Source organism: Xiphophorus maculatus, chromosome 5 (assembly GCF_002775205.1).
Source record: "Xiphophorus maculatus strain JP 163 A chromosome 5, X_maculatus-5.0-male, whole genome shotgun sequence".
Taxonomy (NCBI): Eukaryota; Metazoa; Chordata; class Actinopteri; order Cyprinodontiformes; family Poeciliidae; genus Xiphophorus; species Xiphophorus maculatus.
In genome coordinates, this window is record NC_036447.1 from 28,414,959 (window position 1) to 28,436,534 (window position 21,576).

The 21,576-nt window shown below is 39.0% G+C and overlaps 3 protein-coding genes and 1 long non-coding RNA gene across 4 annotated transcripts; all 4 read left to right on the forward strand.

Annotated features, from left to right (window-relative positions):
- Nucleotides 1–3,009: 3,009 nt before the first annotated feature.
- On the forward strand, nt 3,010–4,552 carry LOC106700107 (snake venom serine protease BITS01A-like). Its single transcript, XM_023333254.1, has 6 exons — nt 3,010–3,049; nt 3,276–3,458; nt 3,547–3,739; nt 4,031–4,092; nt 4,192–4,313; nt 4,403–4,552. The coding sequence occupies exons 1-6, from the start codon at nt 3,010–3,012 to the stop codon at nt 4,550–4,552; spliced, it is 750 nt and encodes a 249-aa protein (XP_023189022.1).
- Nucleotides 4,553–11,704: 7,152 nt separating this feature from the next.
- Nucleotides 11,705–12,397, forward strand: LOC111608503. Its single transcript, XR_002752708.1, has 3 exons — nt 11,705–11,750; nt 11,850–11,974; nt 12,063–12,397. It is a non-coding gene; the product is annotated as an uncharacterized LOC111608503 (long non-coding RNA).
- Nucleotides 12,398–15,384: 2,987 nt separating this feature from the next.
- On the forward strand, nt 15,385–17,166 carry LOC111608702 (anionic trypsin-2-like). Its single transcript, XM_023334535.1, has 6 exons — nt 15,385–15,441; nt 15,674–15,866; nt 15,949–16,137; nt 16,451–16,512; nt 16,612–16,736; nt 16,825–17,166. Exons 1-6 carry the CDS (start codon nt 15,402–15,404, stop codon nt 16,987–16,989), a joined length of 774 nt encoding a protein of 257 aa, XP_023190303.1. The 5' UTR covers nt 15,385–15,401; the 3' UTR covers nt 16,990–17,166.
- Nucleotides 17,167–19,654: 2,488 nt separating this feature from the next.
- LOC111608703 (anionic trypsin-2-like) lies at nt 19,655–21,437 on the forward strand. The gene is made up of 6 exons (XM_023334536.1): nt 19,655–19,711; nt 19,944–20,136; nt 20,219–20,407; nt 20,722–20,783; nt 20,883–21,007; nt 21,096–21,437. Exons 1-6 carry the CDS (start codon nt 19,672–19,674, stop codon nt 21,258–21,260), a joined length of 774 nt encoding a protein of 257 aa, XP_023190304.1. The 5' UTR covers nt 19,655–19,671; the 3' UTR covers nt 21,261–21,437.
- Nucleotides 21,438–21,576: the final 139 nt, after the last annotated feature.

A 21,576-nucleotide genomic window follows, 5' to 3' on the forward strand; every position in this document is an offset into this window, starting at 1 on the left:
TCTCCAACAATTGGAGGCATTGCTGGGATGTATAGAGGTTAGTGATTTGAAAAACAGAGCAGAACACAGCAGACACCAAACTCTGGGTTGACCCAAAGAAACAAAAGATAAATATCCATTTTAATTGGGTAACTGAAAGTAAACAAATCGAGAGCTGTGTTGTTACATTCCCAAATGGAAGAGTGCAGTGTAGTTTTATGGTGAAATAATGGATTTAATAAGAGGAAAAAAGGTGCATCTTTGGACCTTGTAGTCTTAAACCAACAAAACCTGATGTGGTGCAGAGTTGGGTGCTCAGAATGTAGGTGTTCGGATTCAGTTTTTATGTTCAGTGTGAGTGCTCTGTCTATAGAGGATCTTTGTGGGATTATTCCAGAAGTCTGTCACACCTGCAGCTCATTCCAGAAATTGGCTGCAGCATCGTTAAGGGGCGGTGGAGGAGGATTTGCGAATCAAACCTGGAATCCCATCCTGACAAAGATCGCATCTTCATTGTTCAATAACTGCTCCTCACCCAACTGGACTCCGGACTCCACAGTCTGGCCGCTCTCCCCCCATTTCCACCTAAGAGCCTCCGTTGCACATACCTGGATTCACACCTCTCTGTCAGCGCCCACATCCACCTACGAGATTTTAATTGAACTGTCAGATCCCTTAACCCCAAATTCCTCCGCCTGAATCAGACTGCCAGGATTCCAGGCTTGTAGGAGTTCCTAGCTGAAGATTTACCTGGGACTGGAGACGTTTTCAACCCTTTTATTGTATTTATAAAAACTGAACTTTTTTATCCCTTTGAGAATAAAATTGTTTAAAACTCAGGTGATCTCTGTTCTGACTTATTGCCTCCCCCTTGTTTTCTTTGAACTAGCTGGTGCCACCAGGCCATATTAGCCTGGTGTTACACATACACACATAAGGATAAAGGAAATGACACATTGGGGAACGCCCTATTTATCGGGCAGCTTAGATAAAAACCTAGAAAAGTAACCATAAACTGTTCAATTCTATTTTGCTGTGTTGTTCCATAAAGAAACATGGTGATGGATCAGTGCTGCATTTTGGTCTTAATAGAGTTTATTATTAAACTCGCTGACTCTTCTAGAACCTCATACTTTATGAACAAAACTGGAGAGGGGATCATTTTGAACAATATAATATAACTCTTCATCCAAATTTAGAAAACCAATTTGTATTATATTAAAGTAAACATGGAATACATTTGCTGTTGAATAATCTTTTGAAAATCTTTCTAAAAACATGTTACAATTGAAAAAAGACGTATTGTCTCAAAATCTGTCAAAAAACACACAGGAATATTTATTTTTGAATTTCTCTTCAAGAAAGTCATTACAGGGAAAACTTCATAATTATGAACATCTTAAATATTTTGTTGGAGTTGAATAGAAACATAAATGGCTATTTTTAGAGAAATCATTATTTTTTTCCTCCCCTCCAGGTGATCTTTTCTGGGTTCTAGTGTCCCTTATATGAAAGTAGGCTGACAGGAGAGGGGGGAAGACCTGCGGCAAATGTCGCCAAGTCTGGGAATCGAACACGCGACGAGGACTCAAGGTCTCCAAACATGGATCATAATATCCCCTACGCCACCACAGCACACCCTGAAAAATCATGATTTTTAAACAAATGTTTTCTTCTCAAGGTCGAGGGGAAGAAAACTGATGTCAGAGTTGTTTAGTTCACCCATTGCGTGTAAGCTGATAAAACAGATAGAAAACTGTCCATAACAGAGTGTTCCTTTTAAACTTCTTGGAACATTTTTGGTCTATAAATTATTCATAGTTTCTTTTAAGAAGGACATTTTAGTTTCATGAATCTTTTTGTTTCTCATAATGTAGAATCAGGGCTCTTTTTGTACTTTTTTATATTTAGGCTTGTCTTTAACTTGCTCTTTGTTAGCACATTAGCTCCACATTACATCAAACTAACTTTTAGCCTCATAAAACAGATGTTTGTTTTTTGAGTAGCAAATCTCTTCACATCTCTAATTAGTTAAATCATAGATTATTACTAACTGGATCATTTAATTACTCCACACCACTGCTCCTTGTCCCTTCTCCCTGGTTTCCTCATGGTATCTTCATTTTAGGTTTATTTTTGTTCCTTGGACTATTTTTTGGAAGATTGCTTTTTCACTTAAATCTACAACAGAACTTTTACGTCTCCTGCCTGCTGCATTTGGCCCCACACTACTATCACACACATGGACTTTAAAGTCATTCTGTCCATCATGGCCAGTTAGGAATGAATTTATGTAATGTAAACATTTAAGTTCTTTTTAAGAACCACAACAAAGCCTAAATTGTTACAAAATAAAATGACAACAATGTACTTTGTTCCTTAAATCTTCAAGTTAAGGACTAAAATATAAGAATGATTTTACAGCCAAATATTTGCTGGAAATGGGGCATATTGTAGATCTATAGTCAGAGTAATGACATCAATAAAGACCTATCAAAATATTGCCACTCATGCATGATCAGCTTTAATTTCTCCAAATACAAAGTTGTTATTTGGAAACTACATCAGTAGTATTAGTTTTTAGGAGTTGTTTTATGTCACAATATATTTTTACCTACTGTAGAAGGAGGGCCTGGATTTTTCTGAGTTGGTCGGCATGCATTTTCATTTCTCTGCCATATTGGATTCAACAATTTTTTCTAGCACTTGCAATAGATGAGCAGTAGTTGGCAGTGTATTGTATCATGCACAAGAGTTACATGATTATTTTGAAATAATCAAAACATTGATTATGTGAAATAATCTGTGAATGGAACAAGAATATTTTCTTGTAAAATAATCTGTGAATGGAACAAGAATATTTTTCAAGTTTCTTTAGAACATTGAGTTCTTAAAGTTCCTCTGTACACAGATGACAGCACAAATCACTGTCTGTCCTGTTATTGGTGGCTTCCTGTACAGTAGACAGTTGTGAACAGAGTTTAAAAGCTGCTGGAGGACTGCAGACATTCACAGGTAGTTGGACCAGCAATGGCTCTGCTGAAGGTTCTGCTGCTGCTGCTGGGGCTGGGTGAGTCAGACACACTGGACACACTGGAAACACTGGAGACACTCCCAGTAGTTCCAGGTAGCTGCTCTTCTCTGTGACTGTCAAACTTCCCTCTGATTCTGTTTCAGACTGAAACTTCTTTGCATGTGAACTGTAATGCTTTTTAATCTTTAACTGATTATTCTTTTCTGTTCCTTCAGCCATGTTTGGACCTGATTTTAGTGAAGTCCTCCTTTTTCTTCTTCAGGTGTTTCAATGAACTCACATGTTTCTCTGCACAAGAGAATCATTGGAGGTCAAAACTGTGATGACGAAGAGCGTCTTTATCATGTTCGGCTGCAAAGCAACAATGGTACTCAGGAGATCCCTTGTGGAGGATCTCTGATCCACCCTGAGTGGATCCTGACTGCAGCTCACTGCTGGAACTCTGAGCCAGGATGGTAGGAAAGAGTCATTCAGACAGTTTTATCTGCAGATGATCAGGTTTCCTATGTGTTCATTATAATCTAACCTGTTCTGCAGGACTACCATAGCAACTTTAGGAGTTCATCCACGGACTGCTATACAGGAGAAACAGATAATCCAACACAATCCAGTTATTTATGTTGACCAATCGCATCAGCAGCATGACATCATGTTGCTGAAGCTTCAGAGACCAGTAAGAAATATCCATCCTGTTCGGCTACCAAGATGCAATAATCGTATTACGATGTAAGTCTTTCTCTGGTCAAAAACATGTCTTCAGGTTTTCTGTCTCTGCTTCAGCACACCTGAGTCAGGTAATCAGGCCACCAGCAGAACCAGAACCTGTTTAGCTCAGGTGTGTTGGACCAGAGACATGTGAAGGATGCAGGACACCATCACTGAGGACTGGAGGTGGACACTCCTGTTTCTGTGGATGAAATGCTTCATGGATTTATTTTCTGTTCTTTCATTGTTCCTCCCAATGATTCATTTTCTACATTGTCATCATTTTTGACATTTATCCTTATTGTGTTTTAGTGGTGCTACAGTTCAGCTGGCAGGAGAAGGATCAACGATAACCGGCCCCAATAATTTACGCTGTGAGAGAAATATTGAAGTAGTGAGAATAAAATCTTTGTTTCTGTCTGTACAGAGAAGGTTAAGTGAAGAACTTTTATGATTCCCATGTTTCTCTACAGTACAAAGTGCTCCTCTTCCACCACATCTTCAGTGTGTCGACATGAAAGTTAGTGGTTTTGTCTTTAAGAAAACATATGGGCATGTATTCTTTGCTGAAGCACTGAACAAGGATGTGAATCTTGTAAGTTTGTTTCTTCAATATTTCTCCACAGACAAGAGAAAACTTTTCTGTTTTACAACATAAATATATTGTTATAAATGTTCCTACAGGGTGACTCTGGTGGAGGAGTGGTGTTCAACAAGAAGATTTATGGTGTGATTGCTGGCAGTGGAAAAGACTATGCATTCCAGAATCCAGTTATTAGCATGGTTGTGTGTGAATACATGGAGTGGATAAGCAAAACAATTGGGCTTAAATAAAACATAAACTCTCATGAAATAAAATTTTCATCAAATTTCCTCTCAGATGTAATTCTATAGTTGTATCTTAATTAGTTTGTTCTACAGGTTTATCGAATTAGGATAGATTAATATTTTAGTTATTTCTTACCTGAGCTTGACCTCCTTAATGGAGCTTTTCTGCCTCAGAAATGAAAAATAAATCAATAAATCAATTTAAAAAACCATTTTCTGTCTGATCGTCTTTACATTCATGGTTCGGTTTGTTCACTTTATATTTTTCCTGAACTGAGTCTACAAACGTGACATGAGTTTTAAATCACATGAAGAGAAACACCAGAAGTAATTTATTTATTAAGGTTTTTTTGACTTTATTTTACATCAGAAATGAACATACAGCATCTTAACTCTGCAGCTCTGGAGTTACTATTACAGATTTAGTTGTAGTGAACTTTAAACTCCAAGACCAAAGAGCTGTACACAACCATAATGAAACAGCAGTCACATAATTCAACAATTAACAAAGAATGAAATAAAACAACTTGTTGAATCTTATTGTTGATGTTCTTGTTGACTTCCTGTTGTGGGCGGAGATTTACACAGGTGGGTGCAATCTGCTAATAAAAGGCCACAGGTTGCTCTGGTGAGCACTGCACTCAAGCCAAACGAAACTGAAGGCTATGTTTTTCCTTCGTAACGACCCCTGCATTTTCAGCCCGTTAAAGATGGCAGTGTCAACACAACTTATAAATAAATAATAGCATCACATTTCAATAAAGAAAATAAAAAGTTCAATACTTTAAAACAATTTAAAAGTCAAAATCAGGAATGAAATAGAAGTTTTAAGGAAATATGTAAAACCAGATATAACTAATTAATGGTAGCTTCTCGTTGCCACATTTTTCTCATAAAAATGATAGAAAATTTTCCTCTATTGCAGTTAAACAATGTGTCACTGTTAATTTAATTTTTAATTTTCTTTCACTGTTGAAATTAAATTTAAATTACGTTTATTACGTAAAACTTGTAAGAAATCACAACTTGTTTTATAAAAGTTTAAATATGACCGAAGTTCTCTGTCAAGTTTATAGTAACATCTGGAAAAAGTAAAAAGATGTTAGTACTGATAAATTTATCATTAAATACTATTTTGATTCAACGTTTTTCATCGATATTACATCAGATTGAACAGAAAAATAGGTTTGCATTGCAGAGAATAATCCTGCCTCCATGTTAAGTTCTTGATGTATGAGGTTGAAGAACAGTCAGTGGGTTGAAATCATGAATTAATTCATTAATACCAAAATACAGCAGGCCCACTTCTCTTGCTACTGTTAGGAGAATCATTGAATTTGGTATGTTTTTACCCATTGGTTTCAGCCATGTTTTATCATGTTTAATTACTCCCACAAATGTGACACATTTGTATCACCTTTATGGGATGTGCCCAGGGTTTTGCAACACTCAGGGCTGCTGGCCGTTACTGGAGACGTGGCATTCTGTGTGTGGAGCCACGGGACAATGCAATGGTTTGAAAGAACGGTCCGCCATATTTTAGCTTAGGATCCACATGCACCACACTTAATGATTTTGGTGGGGTGGTGTCTGTGCCACCCCATCAGGGGGGTTGTTAGGAATAAATGATTCTGTTTTCCTCTCTCCTTTAGCTGCTTGCATGCTCTTTTTTTTACCCCTCCATGGGTCTTTTGTGGGCCCTAGTGTCCCTTATATGATAGTAGGGTGACAGGAAACAGGGAAGGAGAAGGGGGAAGACATGCGGCAAATATCATCAGGTCCGGGAGTCGAACCCGCGACAGCCGCTTCGAGGACTCAAGGCCTCCAAATACGGGTTGCGCTAACCCCTATGCCACCACGGCACGCCCCTGCATGCTCATTTTTACACAAACACAGAAGCCCACACACACACATGCCCACGCGCTTATATACACATGTAAGGATAAAGGAAATGGCATATTACGGAACACCGTCTTTAGGGCACAGCTTTGATAAAAATCTACAAAAGGAATCAGAAACTGTTGTCCCACAAAGAAACATGGCAACGGACCAATGCTGCATTTTGGTCAATTCAGCAAATACAGTTAAAATGGTGGGCCTTGAGCCTGCTCTTTAAGACAGCAACATTTTCTGGATCCCTCAGGATCTCTGGCAGACCGTTCCACAAACGGGGGACACAATACTGGAAAGAAGCCTCACAATAAGTGCATGTTCTGACTCTTGGAACTGATAATAGTCTGGTGCCAGAGGACCTCAGGGCCTGCAGGGGTTCATAAGGTAATAGCAGCTCTGCTAGGAATGATTGCTCAAGAAAATTAAGACATTTAAAAACCAGTAAAAGAATCTTAAAATCAATCCTGAGACATACTGAGATGTTAAACGTCATACAAATAGAACAGATACAGAGTGACATTCTCCACCCAGCACTGGGCTCCACTCAGCTCAATTTAGCTGTGACACCAAGTGAAGCAAATATTGTAGCATGAGTTCTGCTTTATTTTCTCCTCATTCTGGTTCCTCTCTAAGGTGTTGTTCTGCCTTAATCAGTTTTTTTCATGTGTGACTGTCACCAGTATTAAATATTATGGTTATGTCAGCATGCAGCTGTGTGCGTGTGAGCAGATAAAGCAGAAAAGACAAAGAGTCCTGTTGTCCATAACAGTGTGTTCCTTATGAATTTCTTGTAACATTTTTGGTCTATAAAGTTACAAGATTCATAGTTTCTTCTAAGAAGGACATTTTAGTTCCATTAATCATTTTATTTTTCAAAACGTAGAAGCAGGACTTTTTTCTATTTTTTCATGTTCTTCCTTAACTTGATCTTTGTTAGTATATTAGCTCCACTTTACACCAAACTAACATTTAGCCACATAAAATACGTTTATGTTTTCAGTAGCAGATGAATATGTAATCACATCTCTAGTTAGTCAAATCACAGACTGTTACTGGCTGGTTCGTGTTGTTACTCCACCCCACTGCTTCTCTCCCTTCTTCCTGGTTTCCTCATGGTCTCTTCATGTCTCTGGTTTGGGTTTATTTTTGTTCCTTGGACTTTGTTTTTTTATAAGTCTGATTTTTTAAATTTTAATCTACAACAGAACTTTAATTTTTCCCGCCTGCTGCATTTGGGTCCACACTTCTACCACAATGGAAGTCCAATGGTAATGCAATGGACTTTAAAGTCACTCTGTCCATTGTGGTCAGTTTGGAATGAATATATGTAATGAAAACATCTACATATAAATTAAATAGTCTTTTAAGAACCACAATAAAGCTTAATTTGTTACAAAATAAAATGGCAACAATCCCTTATTTCCTTAAATCTTCAAGTAAAGAACTGAAATTTCAGAATGTTTTTACAGCCAAAATATTTGCTGGAAATGGGGCATATTGTAGATCTATAGTCAGAGTAATGACATCAATAAATACCTGTCAAAATATTGCCACTGATGCATGACGTCCACTTTAGTGGACAGGTGATCAGCTGTAATTTCTCCAAATACAAAGTTGTTATTTGGGAACTACATCAATAGTCTTAGTCTTTCGGAGTTGCTTTATGTCACAATATATATTTTTTTAGCTGCAAGAGTTTTCTACAGTAGAAGGAGGGACTGAATATTCCTGATATGGTTGACATGCTTTTTCATCTGTGTTACGGCCCGGCTCGGATGGCCGCAAGAAAAAGTAGGGAGGACACGGCAAACCCAACGGGTTTTGTCTATATGCCTCAGGCACGAGTTCATAGGCTTTTTCCACTGCACTCTTCACCTTATCATAATGTAAACTGTCACCAGCTGACAGCGAGGCATAGGCTTCCTGTGCTTTACTGGTAAAAACGCACTGCAAAAGCAGCGGCCAAACCTCCTGAGGCCACTTCAGTGTCTTTGCCACACGTTCAAACAAGATGAAATATTTATCCACATCCAACTCTGTAAACGGTGGAATCAAGCGAATGCATTTAGTTACGTCAAACTCCGCCCGCGCAGCACCACCATCCTGATCAACAGAAACACGCGCAGACTCACGTTTCGCAGCTGCCTCCAATTCCAATCTGCGCATCTCCACTTGATGGTGCAGCTCTCTCTCACGGAGCTCCAAACGACGCATTTCCAACTCCATCTCCATTTTACGTACCTCAGCGTTAGACGCCCCAACTTCACCCAGGGTGGTTGGTTCGGGAGGTGGCAAAATGTGTTGCTCAACCAACGCGGCATACAGTCGCCTTTTAATAACCTCCTTTTTCTCCTGTTTAACCACAGGTACTTCAAACTGAGCAGCAATAGCTATGAGATCGTTTTTAGTAGCAACACTAAACTTCTCCAAAGAAGGCTCAGCTACAAAATCGTACAGATCAAACTCCATTCTTAAGCAAAACGGTAATCGCACACCACAGGAAGAGAAAAAACAAGTGAAACTGCAAACACAGTGAAAAGTGAAAGTAAATTGAAACCAGTGCACAACGGGCCCAAAGTAATAATGTCCCCACTATACTTAACCTGCCTGCCACGACTCACCTGCCTAACTAATTCCTGGCACTTCACGTGAATCGGCGGCGGGTTTATTAAGCACCTAACCAGTAAGAAATTAATCTTACGGATTGCCCCCGAGATCACTGCTTGCACAGTGAACACTAACCGCAAACCCCCACGACACTACCAAAAAACAAACAGGTGAAGTCTAAAGCGACAGCACCTCTTAGCCTAGCAGGAGACACAATCACTAGAACAGAACCAACATCGATGCACAAGCCCCAAAACATTCCACTCACCTGTATACCGGACCAATCTACCAAACAGGCCACAGCTGCCCACAACAAACAAACCGGTTAAGAAAGCCGCGTCCCACCTACAACGATGATGTCACTGAGTACTCCTACAAATAGGAAAAAGCTGAATGAAACACGCCATGCACTCGAACCAACAAATTTCCAAACTGTAGAAAGTTTGTTTTTGACGAGCCCCCATTTGTTACGGCCCGGCTCGGATGGCCGCAACAAAAAGTAGGGAGGACACGACAAACCCAACGGTTTTTAACCCCTTGCAAGGCATTTATTAAAAAACACAAGGTGTCAGCGCCGCCTCTGAGTCCAGATCTCGTCTGCTTCTGTTGTCAGCCAGCCAAACCCACATTGATGGAACGGCGCTCCTTATATACCATCCAGGTCTGGGAGGCACCTCCCACAATCAAGGACCTAATGGAAAAGCAGCCTGCACTATACAGCACACACATACAACAGCACCGCAGGGGCGTCACAATCTGTCTGCCATATTGGATTTAACTAAATTTTCTTGCACTTGTGTGATGGCTGCAGGTACAGACACACAAATGTGGTAACATTCAATCACACCACACACAATTGGTCAGTCAGTCTCACCTCACTTCTATTGTTTCTTTAAATCTTGGATTTAGTAATGATGGGAAAACAACACAGAAACCTCGGCACATGCTTCAGTTAGGTTTTTGTGTGTTCTCTTGTACATTGGAAGCCAAACAGTTTTTTTTGTAAAAAATATTAAAATAAAATAGACATCAACATGGAAACAAGGAGTCTCTCTACCTTCAGAAAATCATTTTTTTTGCTTCAGCTTACAATCGAGTTTTCCGTTGTGCAAAACTCACTGCAAGCTTGTGCAAAAACAGAAAATTTACCAATTATTTTTAGTCTAGTTTCTAGTGCAAACCTCTCAGTTCACTTAAGAAAAGGCATAACTACCATATAAGTAACTTTGTAACAAAATATAGGAGCTACTTGGTTTGAGTCAATTCCTTAATATTGATGACCAGGTTATTGTTTCATTTGCTAATTATTTAAGTTACAGGAGGGGAAATGTTTTATTAGTGAAATAATCTGTCAATGGAATAAGAACTTTTTTCAAGTTTCCTTAGAAAGACGACCCAAAGAATCACTGTCTGTCCTGTCATTGGACAGATCAGTGTCCGTCCTGTGATTGGACAGATCAGTGTCCGTCCTGTGATTGGACAGATCAGTGCCCGTACTGTGATTGGTGGCTTCCTGCCCAGCAGGAAGTCGTGAACAGAGTTTAAAAGCAGGCCTGCAAGACTGCAGACATTCACAGGAAGCTGGACCAGCAATGGCTCTGCTGAAGGTTCTGCTGCTGCTGCTGGGGCTGGGTGAGTCAGACACACTGGAAACACTGGGCATACTGGAGACACTTCCTACTGGTTCCAGGGAGGCTGCTGCTCTCTGTGACTCTCAAACTTCCCTCTAATTCTTTGTCAGACATAAACTTTATTGTAAATAAATTGTGATGCTTTTCAATCTTTATCTGTTCATCCTTTTTCTGTTCCTTCAGCCATGTTTGTTCCTAATTTCTGAATAAAGTCCTCTTTTTTTCCTCTTCAGGTGTTTCAATGAACTCACATGTTTCTCTGTACAAGAGAATCATTGGAGGTCAAAACTGTAATGACACGGAGCGTCTTTATCATGTTCGGCTGGAGGGCAACAATGGTACTCATACGACCTTTTGTGGAGGATCTCTGATCCACCCTGAGTGGATCCTGACTGCAGCTCACTGCTGGAAGTCGGAGCCAGGATGGTAGGAAAGAGTCATTCAGACAGTTTTATCTGCAGATGATCAGGTTTTCTATGTGTTCATTATAATCTAACCTGTTCTGCAGGACTACCACAGCAAAGTTAGGAGTTCATCCACGGACTGCTACACAGCAGAAACAAATAATCCAACACAATCCTGTGATTTATTTTAACCAATGGCATAAACGGCATGACATCATGTTGCTGAAGCTTCAGAGACCAGTAAGAAATATCAGTCCTGCTCTGCTACCAAGGTGCAATAATCGTATTACTATGTAAGTCTTTCTCTGGTCAAAAACATGACTTCAGGTTTTCTGTCTCCACTTCTCTGGTCCTTCTGCCTCTGCTTCAGCACACCTGAGTCAGGTAATCAGGCCACCAGCAGAACCAGAACTTGTTTAGCTCAGGTGTGTTGGACCAGAGACATGTGAAGGACGCAGGACACCGTCACTGAGGACTGGAGGTGGACACTCCTGTGTCTGTGGATGAAATCCTTCATGGATTTATTTTCTGTTCTTTCATTGTTCCTCCTAATTATTCATTTTCTACATTGTCATCATTTTTGACATTTATCCTAATTATGTTTCAGTGGTGCTACAGTTCAGCTGGCAGGACAGGGACCACCGACAACCAGCCGCAATCATCAGCGATGTGAGAGAAATATTGAAGTTTTGAGAATAAAATCTTTGTTTCTGTCGGTACAGAGAAGATTAAGAGAAGAACTTTTATGATTTTCATGTTTCTCTGCAGCACTCCGTGCTAGTGGTATTACACCACATCTTCAGTGTGTCGACTTGAAAGTTACTGGTTTTTTCTATTCGATTAAATCTGGGCATGAATTCCTTGCTGAAGCACAGAACAAGGATGCTAACTTTGTAAGTTTGTTTCTTCAATATTTCTCCACAGATAAAGGAAAACTTTCTGTTTTACAACATAAATATATTGTTATAAACTTTCCTGCAGGGTGACTCTGGTGGAGGAGTGGTGTTCAACAAGAAGATTGTTGGTCTGATTTCTCGCAGAGGAAAGAAGTATGCATTTCGGAATCCAATTTTTAGCATGGATGTGTGTGATTACTTGGAGTGGATAAGAAACACAACTGGGCTTAATAAGCCTAAAATATCATGAAATAACATTTCACCAAATTTCCTCTCACATGTAATTTTATTTTTACATCTCCATCAGTTTGTTCTAGAGGTTTGTAGAATTGTCATAAATTAAAAGTTTTTTTTTTCTCACCTGACCTTGACCTCCCTAATGGAGCTTTCTCTGCCTCAGAAATGAAAAAATAAAACAATAAATGAATGAAAAAAATAATTTCTTGTCTGATAGGTATTTTGTTTACCTAAATACAAGGAAAGAACCACAGACAACGTTTATGAGTTTTCAACCAAGCTTCTGCAGAATTAGAGAACATAGCAAACCGCTTCTCCAAGGTGTTTACCATGGGTTCTGATTCCCTGTAGCAGAGCCTGTCTTTTTATAAAGCAGCAGGAAGAAGGGAGTCAAGAATGGAATGTGGAGGTAATATATTATCGGAAGCCTATTCTGAAACAAGGAAGAACTACATTCTACACACAAGCAGTTTAAGGAGTAACCCAAGATAAGAAACAGCTGCAACTTCAAGGTTTTGGGAAAAAGCAAAGTTTTGTCTTTCACACGGTTTAACAAATTCCTCCTCTCTGGGGTGTGAATTCTAACCCTTTAAATGAAAAACAAACTGGTATCTACTTATGTAAGAATGATAACAAAACATAATTATTCTAACACTGTCTGATCGTCTTTACATTCATGGTTCAGTTTGTTCACTTGATATTTTTCCTGAACAGAGTCTACAAACATGACCTGAGTTTTAAATCACATGACGAGAAACACCAGAAGTCATTTATTTATTCAGGTTTTTTTTGGCTTTATTTTACATCAGAAATGAACATAGAGCATCTAAACTCTGCAGCTCTGGAGTTACTATTCCAGATTTAGTTGTAGTGAACTTTAAACTTTTTCATCTGTCTGCCATTTTGGATTCAACAAAATTTTCTTGCACTTGTGTGATGGCTGCAGGTTCAGACACACAAATGTGGTAACATTCAATCACACCACACACAATTGTTCAGTCAGTCTCACCTCACTTCTATTGTTTCCTTAAATCTTGGATTTAGTAGTGATGGGAAAACAACACAGAAACCTCGGCACATGCTTCAGTTAGGTTTCTGTGTGTTCTCCCCTTTGTCTTCTATGTAACCTGATCAGCCAGTACTTACGTTTCCTCTTTGTATTTCATTTAGATACCTCTGTTCGTCTGTCTGAGTTGATTTCTGTTACTTTGACCTCTTTTATGGGCCCAATTTGGTCATTTTTACCTAAGTGTCTGTTTTGGGTTAAATAAAATACAATACTTTTTTAAATTTAACTTGTGCCTATGTGGACAAAAATCTGTAGGATAACAGATCAGGCTGAGACTCTGGCAAATGGCAAAGAGCAAAGCTTTATTTCATCTGCAGACGGAGAACAAACACAGCGGCGAGCTGCTCTGAGTTCTGATTTGGAGCTGCAAGCCCTCACAATATATAGAACTCATGTTACACAATGTGGTCACTCCAGTTTCAGTTGAACAATATACAAGCCACGTAACCACACTGGAGGGTCAGTTAGCTCCTGGGATGATAAATCTTCTTGTTCAAATATGTGAGTTTCCAAAAATCAGGTTTGATAATGGAACAATTTTACATAACAAGAGCATTGCCAAACCAGAATATCCAGCAGGTGCACCAAACTCTTAACACTTTGAGCTGGTGATTTTCCATAGAGAAACTTCTTAAGCCTCAGAGCTTCTATCTAAACTATCTGTTCTTTTCTGTTAACAAATTCTGGCGTCTTGCTGTCGCTATCAGCCTGCTGCAGTGGCTGCAGGGACCCCTCTGACTGGTTCTGCAGAAACTCTCTAGCCTACATACTTTAACAGGTTGAACAACACTAATGTGGTTAAATGAGTAAAAGAATTAAACAAAATTGTTAAGAGACATAATAAACTATTTTTACTTCACAAACGTTTTCTCTCACACTTTTGGAAAACAGTTAACAGTTAAACAGTTAACAGATGTCATTCAACCAGTGAAAACTTCATTATTTATAGCAACCAAAGAGAAACCAGATTTTCTTTCTTACCCACTTCACGTTGCATGCATCAGTATGAATCAATGAAGCTGCTGTTTCACTTCCCAAAAAAAACTCCTAAAGAAATTATGCAAAGGCAGTTTTCAAAACTTGTACATTGGAAGCCAAACAGTTTTTTTGTAAAAAATAAAATAAAATAAACATCAACGTGGAAACAAGGAGTCTCTCTTCCTTCAGAAAATCAGTTATATTTTATCAAGTTTTCCGTTGTGCAAAACTCGCTGCAAGCTTGTGCAAAAACAGAAAATTTACCAATTATTTTTAGTCTAGTTTCTAGTGTAAACCTCTCAGTTCACTTAAGAAAAGGCAAAACTACCATATAAATAACTTTGTAACAAAATATAGGAGCTACTTGGTTTAAGTCAATTCCTTAATATTGATGACCAGGTTATTGTTTAATTGGCTAATTATTTAAGTTACAGGAGGGGTAAATGATATGATAGATAAGATAAGATAAATCTTTATTGTCATTGTCACAAGAACAACGAAATTCAAAAGGTGCCATCAGTCAGTGCACATCCCAAAAACAAAAAATAACTGTCTCACAATTCACACACAACGCAAGAATCAACAGACAACTGGCAAAAATCAAACAAACAAAAAAACCCACTAAAGAACAGCCACATTCTCACATACATCATTTATGATGATTCATGGTTGTTTTTGATTGCATTTAGTTTTGTTATGGCTATCGGGTAGAAACTGTCTCTGAGACGATTGGTTCTTGTTCTGATTGCTCTGTATCTCCTGCCTGAAGGCAGCAGTGTGAACAGAGAATGCCCGGGGTGAGAAGTGTCCTTTGTGATGTGTTGTGCTTTTCTTAGACAGCGGTCTCTGTGCTAACAGCTGTGCACTAATAAAATGTTTTATTAGTGAAATAATCTGTCAATGGAATAAGAACTTTTTTCAAGTTTCTTTAGAAAGATGAGTTACTAAAGTTCTTATGTATGCAGATGACCCCAAAAATCACTGTCCATCATGTCATTGGACATATCAGTGTCCATCCTGTGATTGGACAGATCAGTGCCCGTATTGTGATTGGTGGCTTCCTGCCCAGCAGGAAGTTGTGAACAGAGTTTAAAAGCAGGCCTGCAAGACTGCAGACATTCACATGAAGCTGGACCAGCAATGGCTCTGCTGAAGGTTCTGCTGCTGCTGCTGGGGCTGGGTGAGTCAGACACACTGGAAACACTGGGCATACTGGAGACACTTCCTACTGGTTCCAGGGAGGCTGCTGCTCTCTGTGACTCTCAAACTTCCCTCTGATTCTTTGTCAGACATAAACTTTATTGTAAATAAATTGTGATGCTTTTCAATCTTTATCTGTTCATCCTTTTTCTGTTCCATCAGCCATGTTTGTTCCTAATTTCTGAATAAAGTCCTCTTTTTTTCCTCTTCAGGTGTTTCAATGAACTCACATGTTTCTCTGTACAAGAGAATCATTGGAGGTCAAAACTGTAATGACACGGAGCGTCTTTATCATGTTCGGCTGGAGGGCGACAATGGTACTCATACGACCTTGTGTGGAGGATCTCTGATCCACCCTGAGTGGATCCTGACTGCAGCTCACTGCTGGAAGTCGGAGCCAGGATGGTAGGAAAGAGTCATTCAGACAGTTTCATCTGCAGATGATCAGGTTTTCTATGTGTTCATTATAATCTAACCTGTTCTGCAGGACTACCACAGCAACGTTAGGAGTTCATCCACGGACTGCTACACAGGAGAAACAAATAATCCAACACAATCCTGTGATTTATGTTGACCAATCGCATCAGCAGCATGACATCATGTTGCTGAAGCTTCAGAGACCAGTAAGAAATATCCGTCCTGCTCTGCTACCAACATGCAATAATCGTCTTACGTTGTAAGTCTTTCTCTGGTCAAAAACATGACTTCAGGTTTTCTGTCTCCACTTCTCCGGTCCTGCTGCCTCTGCTTCAGCACACCTGAGTCAGGTAATCAGGCCACCAGCAGAACCAGAACCTGTTTAGCTCAGGTGTGTTGGACCAGGACATATGAAGGATGCAGAACACCGTCACTGAGGACTGGAGGTGGACACTCCTGTGTCTGTGGATGAAATCCTTCATGGATTTATTTTCTGTTCTTTCATTGTTCCTCCTAATTATTCATTTTCTACATTGTCATCATTTTTGACATTTATCCTAATTGTGTTTCAGTGGTGCTACAGTTCAGCTGGCAGGAGATGGACTAACGACAACCAGCCGCAATAATCAGCGATGTGAGAGAAATATTGAAGTTTTGAGAATAAAATCTTTGTTTCTGTCTGTACAGAGAAGATTAAGAGAAGAACTTTTATGATTTTCATGTTTCTCTGCAGCACTCCGTGCTAGTGGTATTACACTACATCTTCAGTGTGTCGACATGAAAGTTACTGGTTTTTTCTATTCGATTAAATCTGGGCATGAATTCTTTGCTGAAGCACAGAACAAGGATGCTAACTTTGTAAGTTTGTTTCTTCAATATTTCCCCACAAATAAAGGAAAACTTTCTGTTTTACAACATAAATATATTGTTATAAACTTTCCTGCAGGGTGACTCTGGTGGAGGAGTGGTGTTCAACAAGAAGATTGTTGGTGTGATTTCTAGCAGAGGAAAGAATTATGCATTTCGGAATCCAGTTTTTAGCATGGATGTGTGTGATTACTTGGAGTGGATAAGAAACACAACTGGGCTTAATAAGCCTAGAATATCATGAAATAACATTTGATCAAATTTCCTCTCAGATGTAATTTTATTTTTACATCTCCATCAGTTTGTTCTAGATGTTTGTAGAACTGTCATAAATTAATAGGGTTTTTTTCTCACCTGACCTTGACCTCCCTAATGGAGCTTTCTCTGCCTCAGAAATGAAAAAATAAAACAACAAATGAATGAAAAAAATCATTTCTTGTCTGATAGGTATTTTGTTTACCTAAATACTAGGAAAGAACCACAGACAACGTTAATGAGTTTTCAACCAAGCTTCTGCAGAATTAGAGAACATAGCAAACCGCTTCTCCAAGGTGTTTACCATGGGTTCTGATTCCCTGTAGCAGAGCCTGTCTTTTTATAAAGCAGCAGGAAGAAGGGAGTCAAGAATGGAATGTTGGATTCAACAAAATTTTCTTGCACTTGTGTGATGGCTGCAGGTTCAGACACACAAATGTGGTAACATTCAATCACACCACACACAATTGTTCAGTCAGTCTCACCTCACTTATATTGTTTCTTTAAATCTTGGATTTAGTAGTGATGGGAAAACAACACAGAAACCTCCGCACATGCTTCAGTTAGGTTTCTGTGTGTTCTCCCCTTTGTCTTCTATGTAACCTGATCAGCCAGTACTTATGTTTCCTCTTTGTATTTCATTTAGATAGTTCTGTTTGTCTGTCTGAGTTGATTTCTGTTACTTTGACCTCTTTTATGGGCCCAATTTGGTCATTTTTACCTAAGTGTCTGTTTTGGGTTAAATAAAATACAATACTTTTTTAAATTTAACTTGTGCCTATGTGGACAAAAATCTGTAGGATAACAGATCAGGCTGAGACTCTGGCAAATGGCAAAGAGCAAAGCTTTATTTCATCTGCAGACGGAGAACAAACACAGCGGCGAGCTGCTCTGAGTTCTGATTTGGAGCTGCAAGCCCTCACAATATATAGAACTCATGTTACACAATGTGGTCACTCCAGTTTCAGTTGAACAATATACAAGCCACGTAACCACACTGGAGGGTCAGTTAGCTCCTGGGATGATAAATCTTCTTGTTCAAATATGTGAGTTTCCAAAAATCAGGTTTGATAATGGAACAATTTTACATAACAAGAACATTGTCAAACCAGAATATCCAGCAGGTGCACCAAACTCTTAACACTTTGAGCTGGTGATTTTCCATAGAGAAACTTCTTAAGCCTCAGAGCTTCTATCTAAACTATCTGTTCTTTTCTGTTAACAAATTCTGGCGTCTTGCTGTCGCTATCAGCCTGCTGCAGTGGCTGCAGGGACCCCTCTGACTGGTTCTGCAGAAACTCTCTAGCCTACATACTTTAACAGGTTGAACAACACTAATGTGGTTAAATGAGTAAAAGAATTAATCAAAATTGTTAAGAGACATAATAAACTATTTTTACTTCACAAACGTTTTCTCTCACACTTTTGGAAAACAGTTAACAGTTAAACAGTTAACAGATGTCATTCAACCAGTGAAAACTTCATTATTTATAGCAACCAAAGAGAAACCAGATTTTCTTTCTTACCCACTTCACGTTGCATGCATCAGTATGAATCAATGAAGCTGCTGTTTCACTTCCCAAAAAAATCTCCTAAAAAAATTATGCAAAGGCAGTTTTCAAAACTTGTACATTGGAAGCCAAACAGTTTTTTTGTAAAAAAATAAAATAAAATAAACATCAACATGGAAACAAGGAGTCTCTCTTCCTTCAGAAAATCAGTTATATTTTATCAAGTTTTCCGTTGTGCAAAACTCACTGCAAGCTTGTGCAAAAACAGAAAATTTACCAATTATTTTTAGTCTAGTTTCTAGTGTAAACCTCTCAGTTCACTTAAGAAAAGGCAAAACTACCATATAAATAACTTTGTAACAAAATATAGGAGCTACTTGGTTTAAGTCAATTCCTTAATATTGATGACCAGGTTATTGTTTAATTTGCTAATTATTTAAGTTACAGGAGGGGTAAATGATACGATAGATAAGATAAGATAAATCTTTATTGTCATTGTCACAAGAACAACGAAATTCAAAAGGTGCCATCAGTCAGTGCACATCCCAAAAACAAAAAATAACTGTCTCACAATTCACACACAACGCAAGAATCAACAAACAACTGGCAAAAATCAAACAAACAAACAAAAAAAAACACTAAATAAGAACAGCCACATTCTCACATACATCATTTATGATGATTCATGGTTGTTTTTGATTGCATTTAGTTTTGTTATGGCTATTGGGTAGAAACTGTCTCTGAGACGATTGGTTCTTGTTCTGATTGCTCTGTATCTCCTGCCTGAAGGCAGCAGTGTGAACAGAGAATGCCCGGGGTGAGAAGTGTCCTTTGTGATGTGTTGTGCTTTTCTTAGACAGCGGTCTCTGTGCTAACAGCTGTGCACTAATAAAATGTTTTATTAGTGAAATAATCTGTCAATGGAATAAGAACTTTTTTCAAGTTTCTTTAGAAAGATGAGTTACTAAAGTTCTTATGTATGCAGATGACCCCAAAAATCACTGTCCATCATGTCATTGGACATATCAGTGTCCATCCTGTGATTGGACAGATCAGTGCCCGTACTGTGATTGGTGGCTTCCTGCCCAGCAGGAAGTTGTGAACAGAGTTTAAAAGCAGGCCTGCAAGACTGCAGACATTCACATGAAGCTGGACCAGCAATGGCTCTGCTGAAGGTTCTGCTGCTGCTGCTGGGGCTGGGTGAGTCAGACACACTGGAAACACTGGGCATACTGGAGACACTTCCTACTGGTTCCAGGGAGGCTGCTGCTCTCTGTGACTCTCAAACTTCCCTCTGATTCTTTGTCAGACATAAACTTTATTGTAAATAAATTGTGATGCTTTTCAATCTTTATCTGTTCATCCTTTTTCTGTTCCATCAGCCATGTTTGTTCCTAATTTCTGAATAAAGTCCTCTTTTTTTCCTCTTCAGGTGTTTCAATGAACTCACATGTTTCTCTGTACAAGAGAATCATTGGAGGTCAAAACTGTAATGACACGGAGCGTCTTTATCATGTTCGGCTGGAGGGCGACAATGGTACTCATACGACCTTGTGTGGAGGATCTCTGATCCACCCTGAGTGGATCCTGACTGCAGCTCACTGCTGGAAGTCGGAGCCAGGATGGTAGGAAAGAGTCATTCAGACAGTTTCATCTGCAGATGATCAGGTTTTCTATGTGTTCATTATAATCTAACCTGTTCTGCAGGACTACCACAGCAACGTTAGGAGTTCATCCACGGACTGCTACACAGCAGAAACAAATAATCCAACACAATCCTGTGATTTATGTTGACCAATGGCATCAGCAGCATGACATCATGTTGCTGAAGCTTCAGAGACCAGTAAGAAATATCCGTCCTGCTCTGCTACCAACATGCAATAATCGTCTTACGTTGTAAGTCTTTCTCTGGTCAAAAACATGACTTCAGGTTTTCTGTCTCCACTTCTCCGGTCCTGCTGCCTCTGCTTCAGCACACCTGAGTCAGGTAATCAGGCCACCAGCAGAACCAGAACCTGTTTAGCTCAGGTGTGTTGGACCAGAGACATGTGAAGGATGCAGGACACCGTCACTGAGGACTGGAGGTGGACACTCCTGTGTCTGTGGATGAAATCCTTCATGGATTTATTTTCTGTTCTTTCATTGTTCCTCCTAATTATTCATTTTCTACATTGTCATCATTTTTGACATTTATCCTAATTGTGTTTCAGTGGTGCTACAGTTCAGCTGGCAGGAGATGGACTAACGACAACCAGCCGCAATAATCAGCGATGTGAGAGAAATATTGAAGTTTTGAGAATAAAATCTTTGTTTCTGTCTGTACAGAGAAGATTAAGAGAAGAACTTTTATGATTTTCATGTTTCTCTGCAGCACTCCGTGCTAGTGGTATTACACTACATCTTCAGTGTGTCGACATGAAAGTTACTGGTTTTTTCTATTCAATTAAATCTGGGCATGAATTCCTTGCTGAAGCACAGAACAAGGATGCTAACTTTGTAAGTTTGTTTCTTCAATATTTCCCCACAAATAAAGGAAAACTTTCTGTTTTACAACATAAATATATTGTTATAAACTTTCCTGCAGGGTGACTCTGGTGGAGGAGTGGTGTTCAACAAGAAGATTGTTGGTGTGATTTCTAGCAGAGGAAAGAATTATGCATTTCGGAATCCAGTTTTTAGCATGGATGTGTGTGATTACTTGGAGTGGATAAGAAACACAACTGGGCTTAATAAGCCTAGAATATCATGAAATAACATTTGATCAAATTTCCTCTCAGATGTAATTTTATTTTTACATCTCCATCAGTTTGTTCTAGATGTTTGTAGAACTGTCATAAATTAATAGGGTTTTTTTCTCACCTGACCTTGACCTCCCTAATGGAGCTTTCTCTGCCTCAGAAATGAAAAAATAAAACAACAAATGAATGAAAAAAATCATTTCTTGTCTGATAGGTATTTTGTTTACCTAAATACTAGGAAAGAACCACAGACAACGTTTATGAGTTTTCAACCAAGCTTCTGCAGAATTAGAGAACATAGCAAACCGCTTCTCCAAGGTGTTTACC

Coding starts and splice junctions, on each gene's coding strand:
- LOC106700107 (XM_023333254.1), top strand. CDS start 3,010: ATGGCTCTGCTGAAGGTTCTGCTGCTGCTGCTGGGGCTGG. Junction 3,050..3,275: donor GCTGCTGCTGCTGGGGCTGG/GTGAGTCAGACA, acceptor TTTCTTCTTCAG/GTGTTTCAATGAACTCACAT. Junction 3,740..4,030: donor TGCAATAATCGTATTACGAT/GTAAGTCTTTCT, acceptor ATTGTGTTTTAG/TGGTGCTACAGTTCAGCTGG.
- LOC111608702 (XM_023334535.1), top strand. CDS start 15,402: ATGGCTCTGCTGAAGGTTCTGCTGCTGCTGCTGGGGCTGG. Junction 15,442..15,673: donor GCTGCTGCTGCTGGGGCTGG/GTGAGTCAGACA, acceptor TTTCCTCTTCAG/GTGTTTCAATGAACTCACAT. Junction 16,513..16,611: donor CAGCCGCAATAATCAGCGAT/GTGAGAGAAATA, acceptor GTTTCTCTGCAG/CACTCCGTGCTAGTGGTATT.
- LOC111608703 (XM_023334536.1), top strand. CDS start 19,672: ATGGCTCTGCTGAAGGTTCTGCTGCTGCTGCTGGGGCTGG. Junction 20,137..20,218: donor TGGAAGTCGGAGCCAGGATG/GTAGGAAAGAGT, acceptor CCTGTTCTGCAG/GACTACCACAGCAACGTTAG. Junction 20,784..20,882: donor CAGCCGCAATAATCAGCGAT/GTGAGAGAAATA, acceptor GTTTCTCTGCAG/CACTCCGTGCTAGTGGTATT.